Source organism: Aphis gossypii, chromosome X, assembly GCF_020184175.1.
Source record: "Aphis gossypii isolate Hap1 chromosome X, ASM2018417v2, whole genome shotgun sequence".
In the NCBI taxonomy this organism is placed as follows: Eukaryota; Metazoa; Arthropoda; class Insecta; order Hemiptera; family Aphididae; genus Aphis; species Aphis gossypii.
Window position 1 is genome coordinate 28344925 of NC_065533.1, and position 23993 is coordinate 28368917.

Below are 23993 nucleotides of genomic sequence, written 5' to 3' on the forward strand. Positions count from 1 at the left end.
GTGGCTATGTGATACATTATAATAAGTATAAAAATGAATAAATTATATTTGATTGAAAATAGGTTAGTTCATAATTTTTGCATTATTTGCACAATAAGTGCATATTTTGAACATTATATAATAATATTTAAAAAATATTGATATAAAACTAAGTGACAAAACGCTATATTTGCTAAAATGAGTTATATTTACGTACCTCTCTAAACGTTTAATAAGTATTCTAATACATTATGAATTTATGAATTTATTCTCAGTTATATATGTGCTAAAGTAGTTTGTCAGATTTTTTGTTGTAGAAAAGTCTCATTTAGAATATCAGAGTCCTACTCCGATACAAACAATTTGAAATAATAAAAAAATTTTATTGTTCTTGCTCGAAAGCTAGTACGTTATATATATAAAAAAAAAAAAAAACTTGGAATTATTCTCTTATCGTAATTTATAGCTAACAATAATATATAACACAGTTAAATGTTAACATGTTTTAAGGCTCATATGCTTTATATAATGTTGATCCACTACTTGTTACTTTCACTAACATTGAAGTAGATAACTTAAAGTTGCCAGTTCATTTAAAACTACTCTACTGATTTAAAAAGACAAAAGTTATTATTTTTCTCAAGTTTAAAATGTAACACCACGTATAAGCATTTACGGTGATTTATTATACTATGATGAAAACGCTTCGCATCAAATATCCCTATTGCAATACACTCTTATATTATTATTTCCTTTGGCCATCCATCTCCTTTTAAGAATAATTTTCTAGGTGTTCAATTCAAAACATCAAGTGACAACTAGCTTTATATATAAAATGTATATATGTATTTAATTTGAAATTCCAATATGTCAGAAAAGGAAAAAAATAGGCACAGCATAATGTTTATCCCGAATGACTTAGCTATAATAATATAATACAATACAAGTGGCCGTTGATCAGAGTTATTTTCGATAAAAATCAAATGTATCTAAGAAAGCAATGTAAAAAGCTTCCATGGTCTAAAAGTGAATAATATATCTTTATCGATAATTTATTAATTGTTTTATTTAAGTAAAATAAAATAATGAAACTGACTTTTCCCCAAGTATAATCCAAAACAACATTACATAATATTCATTCATAAAATAACCACTCGTATTTCTTATCGAACTATTATTGATATTAAATTTGTTGAAATGTTCATCAAATGTCGATGTGGTTATTTTTTAAATATGGTGTAATTTTAAAATTTTTTTGATTCTTTTTTAACTATTTTTAGACAATTTAAATGTTCTTAACTTTTTTGTGTGAATAAAAATATTTTCGGTAAGTCAAAAGTTTAAATATTGAATATAAGATTTCTCATAAGTTGATATTATACTAGTAAAAAAAAAACCAAAAACGCATAAGTACTTTTATTTTAAATATTGAAAATTTAATAGAAGATTTTTCATATAAGTACTTTGAAACCAATAAGTAATGATGTATAATTTTATTCAAATTTGATATATCCATTAAATTCGATACTATAAAGCAGAACGATTTTCACTTACGCATCTTTTTTGAATTGTATGATTTAAGTAAAATAAAAATAAATACTGAAATGAATATGTAATATTATTATTTTGAAAGTAGAACTTTGTGAAAACAATGTTTATAGATATGACTTTAAAAGTGTTTGACAGTGTCTGTAGTCTTTCTTTACGTTTAAGGAAACTTTGCTAACCATTTTTGTCCAAATTTTTAAGATATGAAAGGTTAGGTTGATATTTAGTTTTTGATTATTACCTATTCTACTCCAAAAAGTTCTAACTTTTTTCATGCATAATATCAATATAAAAATAATAAAACACAATCATTACATCTTCTATAATATAAAATAAATATCATTGTTAAAATGTTAACCAACAATTATTTTCTTCAATTGAAATTATTTTTAAATTATTTATTGAATTGTAATATTGAAATATTAAAATTAATTTGAATGTGTTTTTAAATTTTTAAAACCTCCTAAAGGTATAAGTAATATTTTTAATCAACTAAATTATTACACGTATGTATTTATATATAAAATGATCATTCTATTTCCAATTTCAGTATTTTCACCATTTTTAAAGTACACATTTAATGAATTTATGTTTTATTCATAATAATATGACATTTATAAAATAATATTTTACCACATAAAATAAAACGTACTTTTTTTTATATAAAATGTTAGTAATTTACCTCTTGTCTTTTCAAATGGTCACGAATATCTCAAATGATGAACAAAGTTGCTGTTTTAAAATGTTTAACTACAATTATACTAAAAATATCAATCATTCTAAAAATTGCAATTTAAAATAAATCAGTGTTTAATTTTTAATATTTAGAAATCGGAAGACTCCATTACTTTATGATATTCATTAAATTTGTTAAATGTTGATTGAAAATTATTCAAGATATTTTTTCATTTAAATGTTTTATTATAGATACAAAATTATCTAAACATTTTCAGTTGATTAATTTTAATGTATATTAAAATTATTTAGAGTTTCTTACTTTTATATTTTAGCCGTTTACTTAGAGAATGCTACAATATTATAAATCAATATTAATTATTATTTAAAAACAATATGTAAATGTATATTAGTAAAAATAAATAAATAGTGATAATGACTATTTAATAGTCTATATTTTATTAATATTTATAGTTTAGTATATTTTGTAGATTTGTTTAAGATGAATTTCAGTATCACTTCTCCGTTATTATTTTAATATGTACTTTTTAAGGTATTCAATTTCGTATTGTTTGTAAAATTAGTGGTTATAAAATAACCATATAATATTATATGGTTAAAGAGTAAAGACTAACGATGGTATAACTTAAACACACAACCATATTCAGTATTCACATTATGTTAAATAAATGAAAATGTTTCAATTTATAGTAATCGTTCCATTAAATATTGTAGTTATGTAAAAAAAGTACATAGCTCTTCCCCCCAAATGTTTCCATTAAAACAGCAGAAGCTTAATTTATTTAACTGTAAGTTTCGTATGCCTACATAAATAATTTAAGTTATTCACTTTCATAAAATATGTGAAATTTCAAATTCCTTATCATTTTGTTTTAGTTAATAATAATTGAAGTTTCAACTACCTCAAACATTTTAAATATTAAATTAAATATCATTAAACATAATTATTAACCTCGAAAATAAGATATATTGTAATACTTCACAACACGATTATTATATTTTAAAACAATCTGTTATAATTGTTTTTGATAAATATAAGTAAACTAGACTTATATTTTAAACTACATTGTACTTAATATTAATATAGCAAGCGTTACTCGCGTCTTTGTGTGAGTTAAAAATGTTAGAGAATTTCTAAAAGATTATCAGACAATTAATCATGTTGTTTATTGAAATTTAAATCCAAAAGGTCTGATTTAAATTCTACAAAATCAATATTTGAATTCATTAACACGTTCAATGCCGCGGCCTATTCGCCGTACGTTACCGCGTCGCCGCAACAAATTTCCACCCGGTCGACTATTCTAGTATATTATGTTATTTGTCATATATTCCTGTTACACTCTGTATATCATTTTAGAACCTACACATATATTTTCTTATACTTTATAACTAATAATATTATTTAACTAATAACATCTAATAATACGTATTAACCGATAATATGCATTATATATATATAGGTATATTAGAATTATACTAATAGTAATAAAAGCCACTCTGTCTCTACATCCGGAAAAATTGAATTTTATAAATAATATCTTTAATTAAAATGTCAAGTAATATTATTACTTTATTAGACGACGATATGCAATATATGTTGGTATTAAACAATAAAAGGAGCTCCGTCTCTACATTCCGGGAAAAGTTGAAATAACAGGTGTATTTTAGACCAAATATAAAACCAAATACACCATTCAATTAGTAATGTAATCACAAATGGCCAGAAGAAAAATTCAATACAATCAAACAACTCCAGCAAAAGTTATGAGACATTAAAGTCAATAACTAATTTGTCGACTACGTGTCGACAGCGGCGTCCGGGGCAATGCATATTTTGTCGACTACGTGTCGACCGCGGCATTGAACGTGTTAATAAGTAATGAGTAATTTACTAATGAGTAGAAAGAAAAAAAAAGTTTGCTTCAACTACTTTCTTTACAAATTATTTCCTTAGAATATCTTTCTGCGCACAATTATGTAGTGACTATCATTAACATAAGAGACTAGAGTATTGCATTCGATTATTGTAAGACCATTGTAAATATAACATATAATATGAAATTAAAACAATGGTGTTAAAAATTGTGGCTATTAATTATATGTCTGTACTTTTTTATTATCGAACATTGATTTTTAAAATACTTAAATATTATAAATATTTTAAACTTGATTATATAATTTAAACTAATTTAATAAACTTCTTTTAACTAAATATGATCCTTGAATCAGTTATAAAAATAATTTTAAAATACAATATAATTTTTTTTTTTTTTATATATTTTATTTTATTTTATTCATATTTTATTTTTATATTTTATACGTATATTGAATGCATAATTACGTTTTTACATGTATGTAAATCATACCATACAAACGATTATCGCGTATATATATATATATTTTTTTTTTTTTTTATTATCAATTACTTATGTTACTCGTATTAATAATATAATTTATATATAAATGTTTAAATAATAGCACTAAATGACCATCTCGATAAACCTAAAATTTATTTTGAACGACATACATCAGATTTTACCAGAAGTTTCCGATAGAAAAACAAATTAGTCATAGATTTGTATCAGAATCATCTACGATATTGATATAAAAAGCTTAAGAAAATAATTCAGAAAATGTATAAATATTAAAATATCTCAATGCAATTTTAAGAGATTTGAAGTTCAATTATTACCGTTATACTTACAATTTATTGAGGTTATATTTCTTTTAAAGTTGGGTTCAAATATTTTTCTTAAGTTTCCCAATACATATAGGTAGTTACTTTTTATTTACAAGTAAATCTAGAAAACTGGGCTAAAATATTTTCCTAAGCTTTTTCAATATATATTTATACATATATTGTAACTTTTTTTTAGAAGTAAATCTAGAAACTCATAAAAAATAAATAACTTAATAACACAATGCAAGTAAAATATGGCAATATTATATATCTAGTGAGCATACGGACATAAGGTAATTGAGTATAATTGTGTAGCTAATTTTGTAAACATTACATGCAATGAATTAGTTGGTACCACACAAATAACATTATAACAAACGTGCATTGTTATATTATAATATACTATGCAACAAATAAAAAATTATAATAATCTATATTAAAAAACTAAGTTTTTAAAGTCAACACTTTTTTTTCAATACAATTTATTTGTACTGTTACCAAACGGATGTTTTTATTTTAATATCGTACAACGCATCAATTTGTTTTATGATGATTTATTTAGAAATTAAACTATTACTTTGTAAATTATTATGTTTATAAAATATGTAAGTTAACTATTAAATTTTAAAAACAGATTTCTCAGGCAAAGCAAAAAAAAATGTCTCTGAGAAATCTTTTCTTTTATTTAATATAATAAATTAAAATGTTTTCTTTAAACTATTGTAGCGTAGAATAATGAAAAATGTTCACTCGTCATAAATGATATATTTTTTTTTTTAACATGCGTAATCAAAAAAAATACGTAGCGCCAAATTTTCAAAAAGCAGATTTTTTCGGGAACAGTTTCTTTAATTTCATTGACAACTACTATATTTCGATGTAATAGAATCACGTATAAAAGATAAAACAAAAATGAAAATGATTGATTCAAATTTAATAAATTATTATATAATATTTATTATGTACATTTAATTATAACATAAATATATTTTGTTTGTCGGTATAAATTTTAAATTATTCGTGCGATAATTAAAAAAAAAGGAAAATATATTCCAATTTTTATAAGATATGTTCTTATGCAATTATACGATGTGATTAAAATATTGGCGAATACACTTAATAATTGACAAATGCAAATTTAATGAAGAATATTGCTTTTATAATCTAGGTAATAGGAGATAATGCAGGTATAAAATGTGAAATATACTCTAAATTCATTGCCTATGAACAACAGTGCGTGATAATCGGAGTGAACATTATAAATGTTCGGTCGGTAAGAACCGACTTTGAAGTCGATAGATTGTTTTTTAAAGCTCAAAGAGAAGAAAAAAAATAATTAAAAACGAAAAATTCAGCGGAACAAAACGACGATGTGCTTGCATCATTCTATTATGACGTGGTTTTTTGCTCTACTCGTTAATAATTATAAAAATAATAATATTTATGCACACACACAAAAAAAAAAAACAAAAAAATTACGTATATTCCGCGCACTCGAAGAACACACGTACATCATGATTATCTTTACAATCGAGAATCACCCAACGGCTCATTCGCTTATTGTACCATTCGTTTTAATACGAAATACCATCATACAAAACACTGTCGCTACGCTATACTGTCACTACGAGCGTGCTTTATAAAAAGTGCAGCCACGTCGTTAAAGCACTCACAGACACACGTCTTACTCTAAAAAAATGTACACGTTAGTGTTGATAAGGAAACAAATATTTGAAATATTCAAAATCCGATCGCGTACGGAGATTTTAGAGTGGGGATTGGGCAACCATTCGTACTGTATGCTCACAATATCGGTGTGTTAATCGGATGCTTATCGGTATAATAATAAAAATTTAGTCTTGTAAATATTATAAAATAATGTGTTAAAAATAATATGTTGTATAATATACGTACAGTTATTGAATAGTGACTGAACACAGCCCATGGCTTTCCGTATGTGCTCCGTCTTGGGGCCGTTTGCAGATCCTTTCCGAGTCTGACCAAGTGCCACCGCACGCGCGTGTCTCCGGTGTACTCTGCAGGCGTTCGCTACTGGACTTATCTACTGGTCTACAAAAAAGCTCAAGTATCGCGGTATTTTATTATTTATCAATGCCTCGCGTCGTGGCACGATGATCGGGCAGCGCACTGTCTCATGGCTCGGGAAAAAAACCGCGGTTATAGCTTTCGCAGAGGGTTGGGAGGAATAGAAGACAGGTAAAAAGCTAGCGAGAGAAGGCCGAAGAAAATTATCGCGGAAATAACGTGCGAAATTTGTGTTTTGGTTTTGTGGATTTTAGCGTCGGGAATAGCGCGGGAAAACGGTGTAATAACGGTGTTTTTTTTTAAAAACGCCGAACGCGGTGCGCCCTGCGCGGGGAACGACTACCGTGGCTGTGGAGCTCGAGCGCGCGAAAAACAACAACAACGGGAAAAAAAATAGAACGGCGGCCGCGTCGTCGACGACGGACGAGAGAGTAGTACGCGCGGCGGCGGCGGCTGACAACCGCGATGAGCGGTACGGCTTGGCGACGGCGGCGGCCTGCTACGTCTCCGGCCGCGCTTTCGTCTATCGCGCGCTCGTCGGTCGGGCCGCGATTCGCGGCGGCGTCCCGTCAACGGTTGCGTCCGGCCGCGCGGTTGGTGATCGTCCTGTCGCAGACGGCTCGACGACCACCGTAATACTGTTAAAATTAATATAATAAAAATATTACGAGAGTAGCGAAAAAATTTAAAAAAATTAAAAAAAAAAAAAAACGGTCGGCGACGGCTGATACGCGGTTTGTGGGGGGTACGGTCGAGAGAACGAACGACACCGCAGAGGTACAGCGAACGCGGCAGCAGTGGCAGGCAGCAGTGGACACGTTCGATCCGGTGAGCGGTTGCCGCAGTAGTATTAGATGACGGTAAAGCACAAACGCAAAAACGCTCTCACACACGCGCGCCCGCGCAGCGAAAACCGCGATCGCGCCGCCGAAAAAGGGCCATACGACGCCGACGCCGACGACGTGCCCGCACCGAGCGGCCGCCCCAACAAGTGGCCGTTGCCGTCGGAGCTCGGGGGACCGCCTCCTCCCCAAAATCCGTCTGCCAGTCATCCGGCACCGGTCGGGTTCGCGAGCGTCACCCCCCCTGACCCCCCTCCACCTACACTCTCCTACTACCCCCCTATCTGGCCGGAGGATATTTTTTTGGATTTCGTTCTCAAAATCCGTCGCCGCGACGACGACGTGGCCGAAACGAGCTGTCGTTGTCGGATTTTTAGTCGGACAGACCGCGTCGCGAATGACACGGCCGGTGAGGTCGAACCGCACGTTTTATGGTCGTTTTCTTCACTCGGCACGGATACGCGTAACGGACGACGAACTCGGACTCGAACCGCACCACTATCCAAAATCACCGTCGACGCACTTTGTGAAAGGCACTCGACAGCTGAAGCTCGTCTGCGAGGTTTTTTCAAAATTTAAAACACGGAAACTTTCACTTTTAACGGTTTGTAAGCAAATCGATATCAAAATGATCACATGATTACGAAAACAATTTTAGTAACAATCGATTATACGTTTTTAAGTAGTCAAGTACACAAACGATATGCATAATATGTGCGTATTTTTTCATTACCTGTATCGTACAAACATATTTTTTGACAAAATTACCCATTTGCCTACCGATAACCGTAGGCTCTAGTCAAATGTTACTGTTACTTAATTTTAGACTAAATTTAATTTTTATAAATTATTTGGTATGATTACCAATTATACCATTACATGTTTGGTATAATCATACAATTCCTTTTTTGACTGGGATAAAATTCCAAATTGTCGGTTTAACTGGTATAAGTAAAAAGATCTAAAGTTTTACTATACCAGCGATTAATAGACAAGATACGACACCTTCCCAAGCAGATTATAAAATTGGACGATTTCAAAAAAACACTTGAATTGGATGCGTGTTGTTATTTTGGCCGATCCCGAGAATTTCGACGATAAATGGTACGATTCAAATAGGTATTTTTGTTATCTATCCGCACACACGTATTTGTTAAGAGGTACCTACGTATGCTGTAGTTTAATTATTATCTCACAGAACAAAAAATAATATTATGGTTTATTAAAAACGGCAGTCAAAGTTTAAGATTGTACAACTTTTGACGATTGCAATAATAAACAAACACATTTTATGTTTACGTCTGGTCATTTTTTTGGAAACTCGTTAGTTACTTTGTGCATTAGGATAATTTCTGACAAAGCGTGACTGTGTTAAATAGCATACAACTCCCAACATTATTATTATTATAAAATATGAACACTTTTCAAAAGTTTAACCATTCTATTTTCATGGTCTCTACGATCACCGTAGAAACGCTGTATACATAGTAACTAATACAATTATTTAGATTTCCGGAAATCCATTAATCGAGTTATCCGTACTATCTAAATAATTTCCCTAATTAAAAACAATTATGACAAATTTATATATTTTCCGCCTTAATCCTTGTAATTGTATTGATACAAGTGTCATACGTTATGTAAAATGATCAATTTACATCCCAACATCCCGCAAATAATATACAACAATCACAATATATGTACAGTATTATAGTTTTGCACTTTGTAGGTATATTATTACCAGTTTATTAATATAAAATAATATTTATAATCACTACCTATAGCATGTATCGTGCTTTAAAAACTGAAAGCGTAAAATACACCTAACCTCACCCCTCCCAATTTTAGGAATGTGTATGATTAAAATAATACAATATAGAGTTATTTGGAATTGTTTTTGGTGAAAAAAAATCCATCGAAAAAAATACTCTCGTTTTCGTAATTTCCTATCGTTATTTTACATTACGGGACAAATAAAATTATTGTTTATTAATCAATATAATAATATAACACGACTGTCGTGTTAAATATTTCACGAATGTTAGTCATATTTTTTTTAGTTCATAATGAAATTCGACTGTGGTTCGTTTCGTTAACAAAGATAAAAATAAAAGCAAACAATGGCCTTTTACGAATTTTTTATAAAAATAAAAAATGTTAATATTTGAATCTTTTTAAGATTTACACATGTATGAAAAATGTATGGTTAGTAAAGTTTAACCTACACATATTGTTATAAATATGAAATAATAGTATAATAAAAATGTAATGATGTTAAATCACCTACATAGAATTTTGCTTTAAACGTTTATTTGTAGTTCATGTAGTTTATAAATATTCTGCTTTCAAGATAATTGCTTGATATATAATATATAATAACATAATATAATATATAATATAATAAGTAGATATTATATTACTGAATACGCTATGTATTTTTACAGAAAAAAAAAATGCAGATATTTGACTTCACTAGTTGCATTTCTAACATTGATGTAGGGCAATTATATGTTATAAAGTACTTTTATTACACATAATATTTGAAATCGAAATCAAATCTTTGGATTTTAGTATCAATAACTTATTGTACCTATACAAGTTTTCAATCAAAAGGCTTTGTACTCAAATAATTTATTCATCTGGATACATTCGGATATTCAAACACCGAAGTGTAAAATTTAACAATAGTATTGGTGCATAATCATAAGAGTTATTATTCAAATAATCATGAATTATGTGGATTATTACCGTTGGCGGTTATTTATTTTGTACATAGTCTTTTAGATTAATGGGTATTCCTTTTAATGATATTTCAATTCAACTTTTCTGATAGACATTAGACAATAATTCCGAATAACTTAATGAGGAAGAACATTATGCATTAAGTTAAAATTTTTAATGACGAGAAATATTTAATGACTAACACTTAGATATTTATTGTAAAATGTTCTAGTAATAAAATTGAAAAAAATGTGTGTATAAAACATAAAAATCGATGAATTAACGTTTATTTTGAAAAACCAAAAAGTTGTAATTGGTTTTTGAATCAAAAGAAAAAAAAATCATCCTGGTTATAAGGATTTTGGTAATGGTATTTTTAAGGGTTTTTAATGATGTTATAGATTCCAATTAATTCAGGTATAAGGCTCTGTTTACATTAGTGTGATTATAAAATAATAATATTAGGTAAACCTGGGGTTTGTCATAATCATCAATCTAATATACACTTTTTTGCCGATCTGTGTGTATCCGATTTAAAAATTAAAAATGAAAAAATGTTAGACAAGTTGGTACCGCTCTACTGAACGGTTAGGTCCATGTGATGGATGTGTTAAATTTGAATTCAATGATATACCATTATATAATAAAAACGATTCTGAGCGGAGATGGTGTTATCATTATTAAATATGATGTAAAATAATTTATTTTACTATTAGTAAATATAATAATACAGTATATTAAATTATAATTACTGAAACGTTGCATTTAAAAACATCATTGGTATTAAAACATATAACAATATACGTAATAGTTTTATTTCTCCACAAATAATGTTTTTGAATCATAGTAAAATAATAAACGTCGTTATTCATAATTTAAATATTGTAATTTTGTCCACATTTAAACTTAGAACGAACTTAAACGATTTTTCGGTTTCAGTACTATTATGATAAGTATAAGTATGCATTGCTGACTTTAAATTTATTTTTCAAGCCTTAGCTAAACAAAACATAATTTTTCATATTTTATAAATTTTCATAATTTTCAAGAATTTGTTAAAATTTTAAATTAAAATATTTATAAAAATGAATTATGCCTATGTATTATTGTATATATATATCATTAACTTATCTAAGATCTTCTATTAAATGTTCAAGATTTTTTAATTTGAAATTTATAGAAATAAAACTAAAGAAATTTAAAATGTTTAAACGTTTACATATAACACAAGAGACGAAGTATTCTGAAAATGTTATTATTTCTTATTTTTATTTTTCATTTATAAAAAATGATCATACAAACATTTGATTAAAAATATAATATGTCTAAGGTTGTTTGTTTTTTTAATTGTAACAAAATATCAAAAATCATTTGAGCAGAAATAATTATTTTACGAGTGAATATGTATATGAAAAAATGTCGAAATTGTAACTTCAAACAGGAGTAAGAAATTAATTTGATTTTCTTATAGAAATACTTTTTTTAATAACTATAGGTTGAAAAATGACTAAGAATATTGTACTCAATTTTTAAACTGTTGGCTTGGTAAATGAATAACTTCTGGAGGAACCTTATTATATTATATTTTCAAGCTCACTTACCCAGCAAATAATTTTTATTAATATTTATAAAAATAAATTAATTAAATGGAAAATTTCAAAGTATCATAATTGAAAATTATCATATAAACATTTGGTGAAAATATAGATGTAAGTATACTATAAAAAAATTAAGCCAACTTAATAAAAAACTTAATTTGTGTTAACAATTCCGTTAGTCCTTTTTCCTCTAGTTGTTTTAAAAAATACCAGCGGTTTTACCTAGTGTAACCTAACTTAACCTTATATTTTCATAGATTTTAAGATTATTTTGTTTATTTCCTACTAAATATTTCTAAAAGCGTTAAAAAAATAAAATAAATTAAGTTTATTGAATTTTTTTTTCAATAGATTGTGGTCTTATAGGTTTGTTTTTTGTATTCTTTGTATAACACATATGTATTAATACATAAATTTAAACTGAAATAAACTAAATATACGAGTATAGTAAAAAATAAACAAAATTCCGTGTATAAAATAGACTTTTTATGTTTTGATTTATTAATTAGGAATATTATTTTCAGAATATTAAAAAAAAAAAACACGGTATATGAAATATGATATAATATACCCACAACTGCATGTTATCAAATGTTTCCTGAGCAATAAGAATCCTTCCCTCCACGTAGCCTGTGGGACAAAACCAATCACCAATGATACCTACTGCAAACAAACTGAAGTCATCAGAAAAAATATTTCTTTTCGTATAGGTATTGTAAACATTGTAACAAAATAAGACATACAACACACAATTGATTAAAATTCACAAATTAAATTTGTATACATTGTTTATTTTAAATTGTTTGTTTTAGGTGTTATTAAATCAGTAGTTCTAATGGGGTACATGGTCTTAAAATTATTTTTTTCTCTATACTAAGGCTGTAATTTGTTGCTGGTGAGTAGTTATAACTTGCAACAAAAAGTTATTGAACAACGTTATTATATTTAATCTAATAAATTATACCAAACGAATAATATATATTTGAAATCACATAAAAATGTATTCTAGTATTTTTTAATTGCATTCAAATATTGGTAGTTTTAAGATTTTAGAATACTTTAGTACAATATTATTAGTATACTTATTCATAAAATGTGAATTTTAATTATGTTTTCTGATTATGACAATTTAATATTGTTCCTAATTTGAATATGTCTACTATAACATAAAACAAATTTGTGAGTTGTAACATAAAATAAAAAAAATAAACAACAACAAGTATATCACATTTCAAAGTGTAAAATTTTAGTTTAGGTTATTTTGAAGACACATACTATGCATTTTAATATACTTTCGGGAAAATAGTGAATCACTTAATTTATGATATACACTCGAATAAAAGGTTTTAGATTATTACATATTTCTTCAAACACAATGTAACATTCTTCCAACTTAGAAAACAATTTATGTAATTAATTTATCGAGAAAAATATACATAATTACACTTAATTGCAATGAATCTCTTATTTTCCAATATTAATTTAGACAAAAAACAGTAAAAGATCCTTTATATTTATCCTCTATAAAATTGTCTTCAATCGTTATGCTACTTTTATTTAAGTCAAAAGGTGGTACTCACCAATATGGTAAAATTATTCATACTGCAAACTGTGTGTCCTTAAAATTAAAGATTTAATATCATCACAGAAGTTACATATAGGTACTCCTTATTTCGTTAAAAATAGGTGTGGAAAAAGATACTACGTGTCTATATTGGGTATAACATTATAACTGTAAATTATTATTCATTGTCGTTACTATTGTTATACATATGTAATAGGTATGTATTATTATATATTACGTATAACAAGTAATTTTATTTAGAATGTTCGGTGTACACGCCACTCATTCATTATCATCTCGAAAAAACTTGTAATGTGTACAATACGTATAACGTTATTACAATGTAACTAAAACACATAATTTTAATGATAAATAGTACTTCTGAATACTAACAATATTTATATTAAAACAAAATAGAACAATTTTTTTTTTTTTTTTGTGTAAATGTAATGTATTAACTTATGACAATCCAATATTCCTTAGGATTCACATGGTCACCACGGGCATTTTGTTCAATAATAACTTATACAAAAGTAGGTAGTAAGTTGGTCTATCTTATCTTATAATATATTATAATATTCTTGCGCCTCGCTGATTGTCTTTGTTCTTTTTAATTTGACAATAGATTTTCTATTTTAAATGCCATGCCATCCATAACTTCTATTGTAATATAATATTGAGAATTATGGAGAATATTATGATACTTTAATTTTGAATTTCAATTTTGAAAAACTTAACACATTCAAAAATAACTAAATTTTGAAAACTATTGTATTTTCATATACTTTTAAATAAGTTAAGCAATACTTTTTTATTGTTATGTTTTCATACTTCATACAGTTAATACAACGAGAATATGATAAATATTTTTAATTTAAATATTACTATTTTATAATACTAGTATTTGAATAATGTTTAATAAATCTATTTTAGATTTTTATTTTTTTTTCCTTACAAAAATTAAATATTCGAGAATAAGAATAATGATATTTTAAACCCTAAATACATTTTATAAATTATAAATTGACGTTTTTACTCACTCATTGTTTGGAGAACTTCAGACTAGATGTCATATTATTTTCATTCACGGCGAGTAAAATATTAGCTTAAAGTACCTACGATACGTTATTAACTCAATAATGACATGATCGTGATGTATTCGACTGCCTATCATCATCACACAGAATCGATTAACCTAATCGAATTGATTCCGGCGGCAACGTGACAATTTAAAACCGAGTGCATTAGGTGTGTCGATATACGTATACTGTATCCTTATTTAACTTGCACGTATTAGTAACTCTATATTCTATAGGAAGTAGGCACCACTAATGTTATTAGAGAATAAAATCATCAAATTTTTAGCTATAGTAACGTAGATGAAGAATATAGGTGGGTACCACGTGTATGCATATTGATTACCAATAATATTATAGGTCATGTCGGTAAATTAGTTTCACGTTTAATGTAACCTCTATCAAGAAATCAGATTTACAGATGTATAAATGATAAAATAATGATTTCAATTATAGATATCATAAAATACTATATTGTTAAGCTCTAGTAATAATAATAATAAAAAAAAAAAGGAAAATATTTTTTATTTAACAACGAATATCAATAATTAATGTTATTTTAAGTTTAAAATACATTGCATAAACTAATTTAATATCAAATAAATTAAAAATGTATTTATTTATTTCTAGTGTTTTAAATATTCAGTATAAAATAGATACATTTTACAAATCGGAAAACCAAAGATTATAATATATGGATTTAATTTAGATATGTAATATTAAGAATTCAGTAGATTTCTTATGCGTCTGTTAATTATCTTACTTTATTTGATGGTTTAAACTAAAAACATATAAATAGGTATAAACAATGTTTATTATTTGATGAATAAAATTACAGATAATACGTTTTGTTATTAAAAGACAAACAAAAAATAAATAAATGTTTTTATTCGCGTATATGAAAAGTTATTTACACATTAAAGTTTATTTTTGCTTATTTCAATAAGCATAAAATAGTATATTTAATTAAATTTGTTGAAAAATACCTGATTTCTCAGTATTCTTCATCTAATACTTTGAGGGTTAAGATTGTTTAATGATTTCAAAAAATTAATGATAAATTATGAACTGAAACTTCTAAAAAAATTAAATTGAAATAAAGATCAACGACGATGAGAATGTAATAAAAACTTAGAAACATGTGATTACATGCAAACCAGTATAACAATAGGTTGTTTAAATGAATACAGTAATTATGTTGCATACACTAACGCAGAGGGACACACTGTTGCATAATTTGCTTAACTTTCGTTTACTGGTAGACAATGATGATCGTATTCCAGACACGTTTTATATGTTTGAATATAGTTTCAAAAGGATATATAAGATCAAAAGAGAGAAGTGAGTGAGAGAGAGAGAGAGAGAGAGATAGAGTAAAAGATTTTTAACCCGTTTTGTGTGTAGGAAACATAATATACTGATGAAATTAACTCATAATTGCAGTGGAAATAAAAAAGTCATAGTCAGTAAATAAGTATTTTATTTTTAGTTTAAAAGTCTAAATTGTTATGAGCTTATTAATTAAAAACAAAACTTTTTTTTCAAAAGGTAAAAAAAATTATTTTAAATTAAATAAAAGAGAGCATTTTCATATAAATTAACATTTAAATAATTAACATTATCTATTTATATAATCATATAGTTCCAAAATATTGGAGTACCTATATATTTCATTCGTGTTATGCATATATGATATGATTTTTTTCTCAGCAGCTACTTTATGCATCAATACTCTTTATACCAAACTTTTTTAAAGTAAAAATGTATAAATTACAAATAATTTATGTAAGTAAAATTTGAATTCCAAATAATATCAAAGGTCGTAAAATTATATTAACATTGCTACAAGAAGTTTAAGTCATAAAATGCAAATTATTAGTTTAATTTATATTTACTCTATTAAATATAATTTAAAAAATATGAACTGTTTTCATCCTAAGGTCAATACAATTTCATAAAAAAATAATGAAATAATAATGAATCGTATAAAACAATGTAAATAATAAATATATACATCATGTATTCAGAATGTTACAACAATTTTTGAATTTTAAATTTATATTAATCTTTATTCGTCATTACATTTACATAAAACTGTCCACAAAATATTAAAATTTTAAATATAATATTATAACCACAGTCTTAATAATTATAATAATATACACAAAATTGAAATTGACAACTTTTTAACAATCATAATTAACTATTTATTGAATAAGCCAATCTATAAGACTGAGCAAAGTTGTAATATAGTGCTCGTTTAAATAAAACAATTTTCATCATATATAAGAATAAGATTTTAATATAAAAGCAGTAATGATAAATTGTTGAATTTACTTACTGTTGAACTGTAGTACGAGTATACTAAATGATAATCATGCATTCATAATTATACATTTTTTCTTAATATGTCCATGAAAACCATTTTAGAATTTTAAATTTTAATATTGTATTCATACCTTCGTCGATATAATAAAATTTTAGTTTTCAGATAACATTATTGTACTCTATAAAATGTTAAAACGGTCAAAAACTGTAATATTGATTACAACAAATATTTAAATATTTTAACATTAAATTAAAAACTTTAGATCAAGTAATTTCCATCGTATAAATTAATTCAATATAATAATAACTTTCTGAAATTAATAGTTGTCGAAATGTCGAATAACAAAAATTGTTGGAGGTAAAATGTTTATTTTATAAGAAAATATCCAATTTCATCAACATTTTTATTTAAAACTCACATAAAAAATGTATGCAGTTAAATTAACTTAATGTTAATTTCTTTTTTAATTTCGAGTTAAGAAAAAGTATAAGAAATCTTGTATACAATTTTCAAACCTTAAGTTTTTAAATTAAAAATGTTGTGTATTGATTACAAAAATATTTACTTATTTTGTAGCTACTTTTTGGCTTTGAATTTAAAAATTATGCATGACCTTGGTTTTTTCGTTATTAAAATTTACAGAAAAACAGTCGGGACCGGGGAGATATGAATTCAATCACACGGTTAAAAATAATATATTAATATGTTTGACCACACCATATATTAGATCCATTTTGAAAATATTTATTATCAATTCGAAGTAATTACGTTTTCTAAAATAATGACGTCACGCTAATGTCACCCGAAGTGAAATTTGATTATTTTTTTTAATTCACCTCTCCCCACATCCTACCCAAATTTCATACTATAATAAGTAATAGTATATTTTTGAGCATCTATTTTTACAATAAAAGTAACACTAAAAATAATAATAATTTTTATAAATTAATTAAAACATTAAAAATTATTGTAAAAATAAACTAACAGGTTATTAATTTATTATGTAATTATAGCTAAAAAAATCTGCATTTGAAGTTAAAAAATTTCAAATAAAAACAAAATCCTAAAACTTTTCGATTGCCAATTGTTAGTTCTTTACGATGTTAAATTGTTTACCAGAATACAATTTATAAATATTTTAAAGTTTTTTTTTTTTTATTATTATGAAATATAATAAAAAAAAATTAACAAAATAATAATATATTGACTGGTACTCAATTTAAAATTAATTAATAATATTAATTATAAATGCTGTCATTTACATTATTATTTCGTTGTAAAAACAATAATATCAACATTTAATATATCATTCTAAAAACCTTATTAATTCATATAAATTATGCATAAGAAACTAAATGTAATTTTAAATTGAAATAATTAATACAAATATTATTCTGTATTTGATGATGGAAAATTTAATTTTAAACGAGCTGTTGTCAAATAGCACCACCTAGAAGATAATTATGTAATACAATTCTAATCATTCCGTTAGTTGCATTTTGTATATATTAAACAAAATTGAATAAGGTGAATTTAAAATGGACATTATAGAGCCATTATACTGAGTAAAATTGACCGACGGTTATAATAATTATGTTTTCAGACAACTATTATCCCAATAAACTTTAATTTCTAAATTAAATTATTCTAGTTTATGGCTTGTTAGAAGAGGTTTTAACTTAATTCCCTAATAAAAATAGCAATTTATTAAATCAATACTTAGTAGGCACTGCCTGTATGCAATACAATTTATAAGGAAACATTTAACTAATCAAAAATAAATAAAAATGGATAGTGAATTCAATAGAGTTGTTAAAATATAATATACACCAAATAATGTCTAGTATTCTAAAAACATTATTAACATCTATAAATAAATCACTGAAATTACATGAATAATTGATAATCGATAATTGCTAATAAATAATATTTCAATATTTAATATGTATAATTTCTTTTCGGAATAATATTATGTTACATATTTTCTGTAGATCAATCATACATTTGAAATTTTGAGATGTGTATTTTTTTTTGATTTGCTTAAGTCTTTTTAATAGGAAATTGAACAACTTACAAAATTATATTAATCATTTTAATAAATTTCAAATCGAAAACGTAATATATATCGATGAATCAGTTTATTTTAAGGATTAATTCTAAAAAATTCTGAGAATATTTAAAAAAAAAAAAACAATAATATGAACTTCAAAAATAATTGTAAACAAGTTTTTATTTTTAATGAACTCTAACTATTTATTTTTACCATCTATGGTCAATTAACTTATCTTCGTGACCATTCAGAATCATTTTTCTATAACAATATGTTTGAAATTGTTTTTCGAATTTTTTAGCCCTTAAATTGGCGATAATGTCCTAAATTTTGTATTTTACATTTTATATTTGTCGTTTTTCAATAAAACCGCAACATGTACTTTTATAAGTTATTGGAACACTACAATATAATATATATATATTGACATATTATAAAACAACAGCTGATAGTTTCGTAAATGTTATAATATCTAGCTTAGCTTTTTGACAAAATGAATAAATATTAATAATAATAAATGTTTCTAATCATACGAACGCGTTGATTTACAATTTTAGCATATATCTATATTTTTTTTTTTAATAACAAAGTCATCTCAATGATTTATGCCAAGTAAAAAAGCATTTGCCAATTTGTTTAATTTATAAGCTTTGTGTACGTTGAACTAGTTATTACAGTATACGGTATCAATTTTTCTTTCGAAAACAACGCTTGGAAACCCACAAAATGTATCAGACAAATTAGTCCTCCAAAATTGTACGACCAATTATGTCTAAGAGTAAATGTTTGAAACGTTTGAGAGTTTCTTTAATATTTAAGCACAGCGAGTAAGAATCATATCATTAACAAAATGTTTGACTAGATGCTATTTTACACTTATATTATTGATATCCAATCGTCTGCACGATGCATATTTGTGATAGTTTTAAAATATTTTTTAATGATATAAAAATACTAGTAATACCTAGGTTTATTTTAACTATTGAAAATTGTTATTCACGTCATGATGTATTATTTTACGTGCAAAATTTGTACATAACTCTATATTTAAATATATATTTAGGAAGGCTATGTCTATGGTTATTTTTAGGTAAGTTAACAATTTTTTTTTTTTATAATCAATAATATAATAATTATAAGTTTAAACTGAAAAATTATTTTCCTTATGTTATTCCATTGTAATAACTTTATATTCATTTTAAGAAAATAAAATTAAAAACAGGTTTTTACACAAATGTCCTGCAATATAAAAATATAGATACCTACAACATAATGTGCATTATTTATCTCACTACTTTGTGAGTATTTTATTATATAGGACTCTACACTGAAAATGAATAGGTAATTAGTTCCCTCGAAATGCCACATGCTTATCTTTAAATATTTCTTTCAAATAATGATTACATTACTTCAAAACGTATAATTTAATATATGGAGAGAAATATTTAAAACATTTTTTATTTAATTATTTATAATTATTTAGTTATATGTTAGGTTACTGATAAAATTACTGTACCGTACAACCCTACAAACGTTCTTAGTAAAATACATTGTTTTATTTCCTTTCATCGACATTTTAAATTTGAAAAGAAATACATTTAATATAAAATATTTATTCAAATTGTAAATCTAAAATTAAAATACAAATATAAATATATGTTGAAACTGAATGTTTCAGAAATTATTTTAAACTCCATAAACTTGTAATAGTATGGAAGTAGACACGTGTTGATCATAAAGTTTTACATTTATAATAGAAGGCATATTATATTATGGTTTGAAAATGTTCAGAGATCTTTCTTAGAATGAAATTATGTTTATGAAAATCCTTAAACCTTGATCGAACTCATTAAGATAGTATACTTAATACCTTTTACGTTTTATGCGGGTCATTTTCTATATAAAAAGCTTAAGTTCTTTCCACGTTTATAATTTAAGCTAAATAAAATAATTAACTATATTCCTTGCTATAATTCATGTAAAAACATGTTTTTAATATATTTCAATTTACTAAACGCTAATTATATTGTCTATTAATATTTCAAGATTTAAATTTATAAAAAATAAAACAAAATGCATTGTAAATTGTTTAGCATCAAACATTTTGTGTTTAATAAATTACATTTATTGAAAAGGTTGAGATAGAAAATTATTTTTATTTTTTTTTTGAACATTATTTAATTATAATTTCGTGTTTATTAGGATTCCAAGAAAATGCAATGGTTGAATTTAAATACCTTGTCACAAATATTTTCATACTTCACGGATAATTATGCGTTTAGTCTTTAATGTTAAACGAAAAACTTTTTAAATTGTTTTAACACTATCCCATATATATATTATATAAAGCAATTAATTATAAAACAACTACAACATAAACATTAAGTTAAAAATTGATAACGTTTTCAAAGTAAGTAATACTCTATTTACACTGTATAATAAACCATAATTCAATTAGTTGTATTTTTAAGCAATGTATCATAGTACTGTAGATATGACTTAAGACTTTATTAGAGATATATTTTTTTTTACGTTTCGAAATACTTTTTGTGAACCGCGATACTTGATTTTTTAATAAAGTGTTTCTAAATATATAGTGTAAACCGTTTCAATAGATTTTTAAACGGACAAGTACACTAAACATAATTATAATATAGAAACAATGAACAAGTGATGTTTGTTTTCTTTTTTATGTCGTAAAAGTGATTGCCTAGTAGAGATATCTAAAATTATATATATTTATCTAGGATTAGCCGTCATCGAGAGAGGATTGTTGAACAAAAACACACGTTTATATTCCCTTGGAGGCATTATTGTTTTCATCGATTTTGCATCAAAAATTAAACTGTTCAGATAATCATCATAATAATCACGAACACCTCCTCTCTACCAAGTGTTCATAATGCATAATTTATGTAACATTTAATTAATATGGTATAGTATATGTAGATACATATTATAATCTTATAATACGAAGTAAACCTCAGTCATGTAAATGTCTTCAATAATTGAAATTAAAATGTATATTTATATTTAATTAAATCAATTATTTATTTTGTCTTATTATTATTTTTTGCTTAAATTAATTATGTTTTTATACATTTTTACGTTGGCTAAATGACCACGTTAGTTATGTACACAATAATGATACCGCTCTGTGTAACTGTGAGATTATGTTGCCCCGCCAACCACACGACTGCTAGTCGCTAGGGATTCAGATATTTCGTATAATCACGAGGGTAGTTTGGAGTGAATAGCCTGAAAAAAAAAGAGCACACAGTGTCGTCATTTGTTTACACACAATAATATGCGCTCTCACTTTCAGCACCGGCACCGTTGGATGGATGGAGTTTTTTTTTTTTCGATGGTGGTGGTGTTAGAGGCCCAGCGATTTTAATTATACATGAATCGGTCGTCGTCTCGCCACGCCACACGCTAATCGATAAATCGACAGCGTTCTATACCGTCGACGACAATGTCGTATTGAACGAAAGTATATTACAACTTACAGATACATTTTGCTGCACGATGATTATTGCTAGGATGTCGTTCAAACGAAAAGAGCAACGTCCAAGTAAATATAATAATATTACAGATAAAGAATTCAGTGATTACTTTAGTTATTTTGCTTTTTTATATACTGCGTCAAAAAATAAGTGTTGTAAGTTTTTGTTCATTTTTCGTTCGATAATTAACTATAGAATACACTTGCAATATTTTAACCAAATTTTAAAATACAAATTAAACAAAGTATTATACCAGAAACCATAATTTAAGTTTAAAATCTAATCATTCTTTCCATTAGAAATAGTGTCATTTTCAGACATTAAAAAGTATTTATATATTTATATCATACATAAATGCTTTGCACAGTTTAAAAAATGAAATAACAGATACAATATTAAACATACCTACTAAAGCTACTTTTATGATTTTAAGTATTTTACGAAAATACGTATTTTGACCAACGTGTTTCAATTTTTCAAACAAGATACTTACGTTTTAAGTACTTATTTAAACACAATTAAAAATAAATATTAAATATTATTCTATTATTGGTTCGAAGTTGTAACTGTATTGTGGTCACATAAAAGCTTAATATAATGCTTAATATTCAATTATTAGTTCAATAATAAGTCAATAAAAATTGTATAGAAATTCTAGCGAGTTCAATACTTAAATAGGCTTACCTTAAATATAAACTTAATACATTAACAAATCTTAATGTAAATATTATATATATATATAATATTTACAACTTATATTTAAATATATTATTTCGCACAAAATGTAATTCTATTATATTTTAAAAGTATTAAAATGTTTATTGATACTCTATATTTAACGTTAAATGCAGAGACTTAGTGACTTTTAATATTTTAAATACACTACAATTCAGTACATTATTATGTACATAGTATATACATTGTACAGTATCATTTATTTTTAGATATTTAATAAGTAGTAGAAATATATGTGGCTTGCAATTATATTCAATTTTTAACCGTAACATTTAATGAAATTACATTAAAAACTACCTGCCCATACGGCCCTGCGGTTATAGTTCAAAAACGAATTAGACAGATAAATGATGTAGGACAGACATAACGGACATTTTGTTTTTAATGACGTAATAAAAAATAGATAAACTAACACATTTTAAACCATGTCTAAAGAGTAAAGATATACACCTATAATATTTACTGCCAAACATTTATCCAACAACATCACATAATCCTCTTTTATTAGTACATTCTAGATTTAATAAAAATTCGTGGGCAGACTATGAATAACACAATTAATGTTTTGTAGGTCATATACTCGTATTGCACCCAAAATACCTATTAAGTTACATTAAATA

At 25.7% G+C, this 23993-nt stretch overlaps 1 protein-coding gene across 3 annotated transcripts in view; it reads right to left on the reverse strand.

The window, feature by feature from the left end:
- LOC114130554 (uncharacterized) overlaps positions 1-23993 on the reverse strand; it is a 139507-nt gene that overhangs the window by 100206 nt on the left and 15308 nt on the right. The window contains exon 1 of one of the 3 annotated variants that reach the window (XM_050208055.1): positions 6821-7934. The exons of the other annotated variants lie outside the window; for them this stretch is intronic. Within the exon in view, the coding sequence (XP_050064012.1) occupies positions 6821-6851 (31 nt within the window). The 5' untranslated portion in view covers positions 6852-7934. Of the gene's footprint in view, positions 1-6820; positions 7935-23993 lie in introns of those variants that run through there. 3 annotated transcript variants of the gene reach the window in all.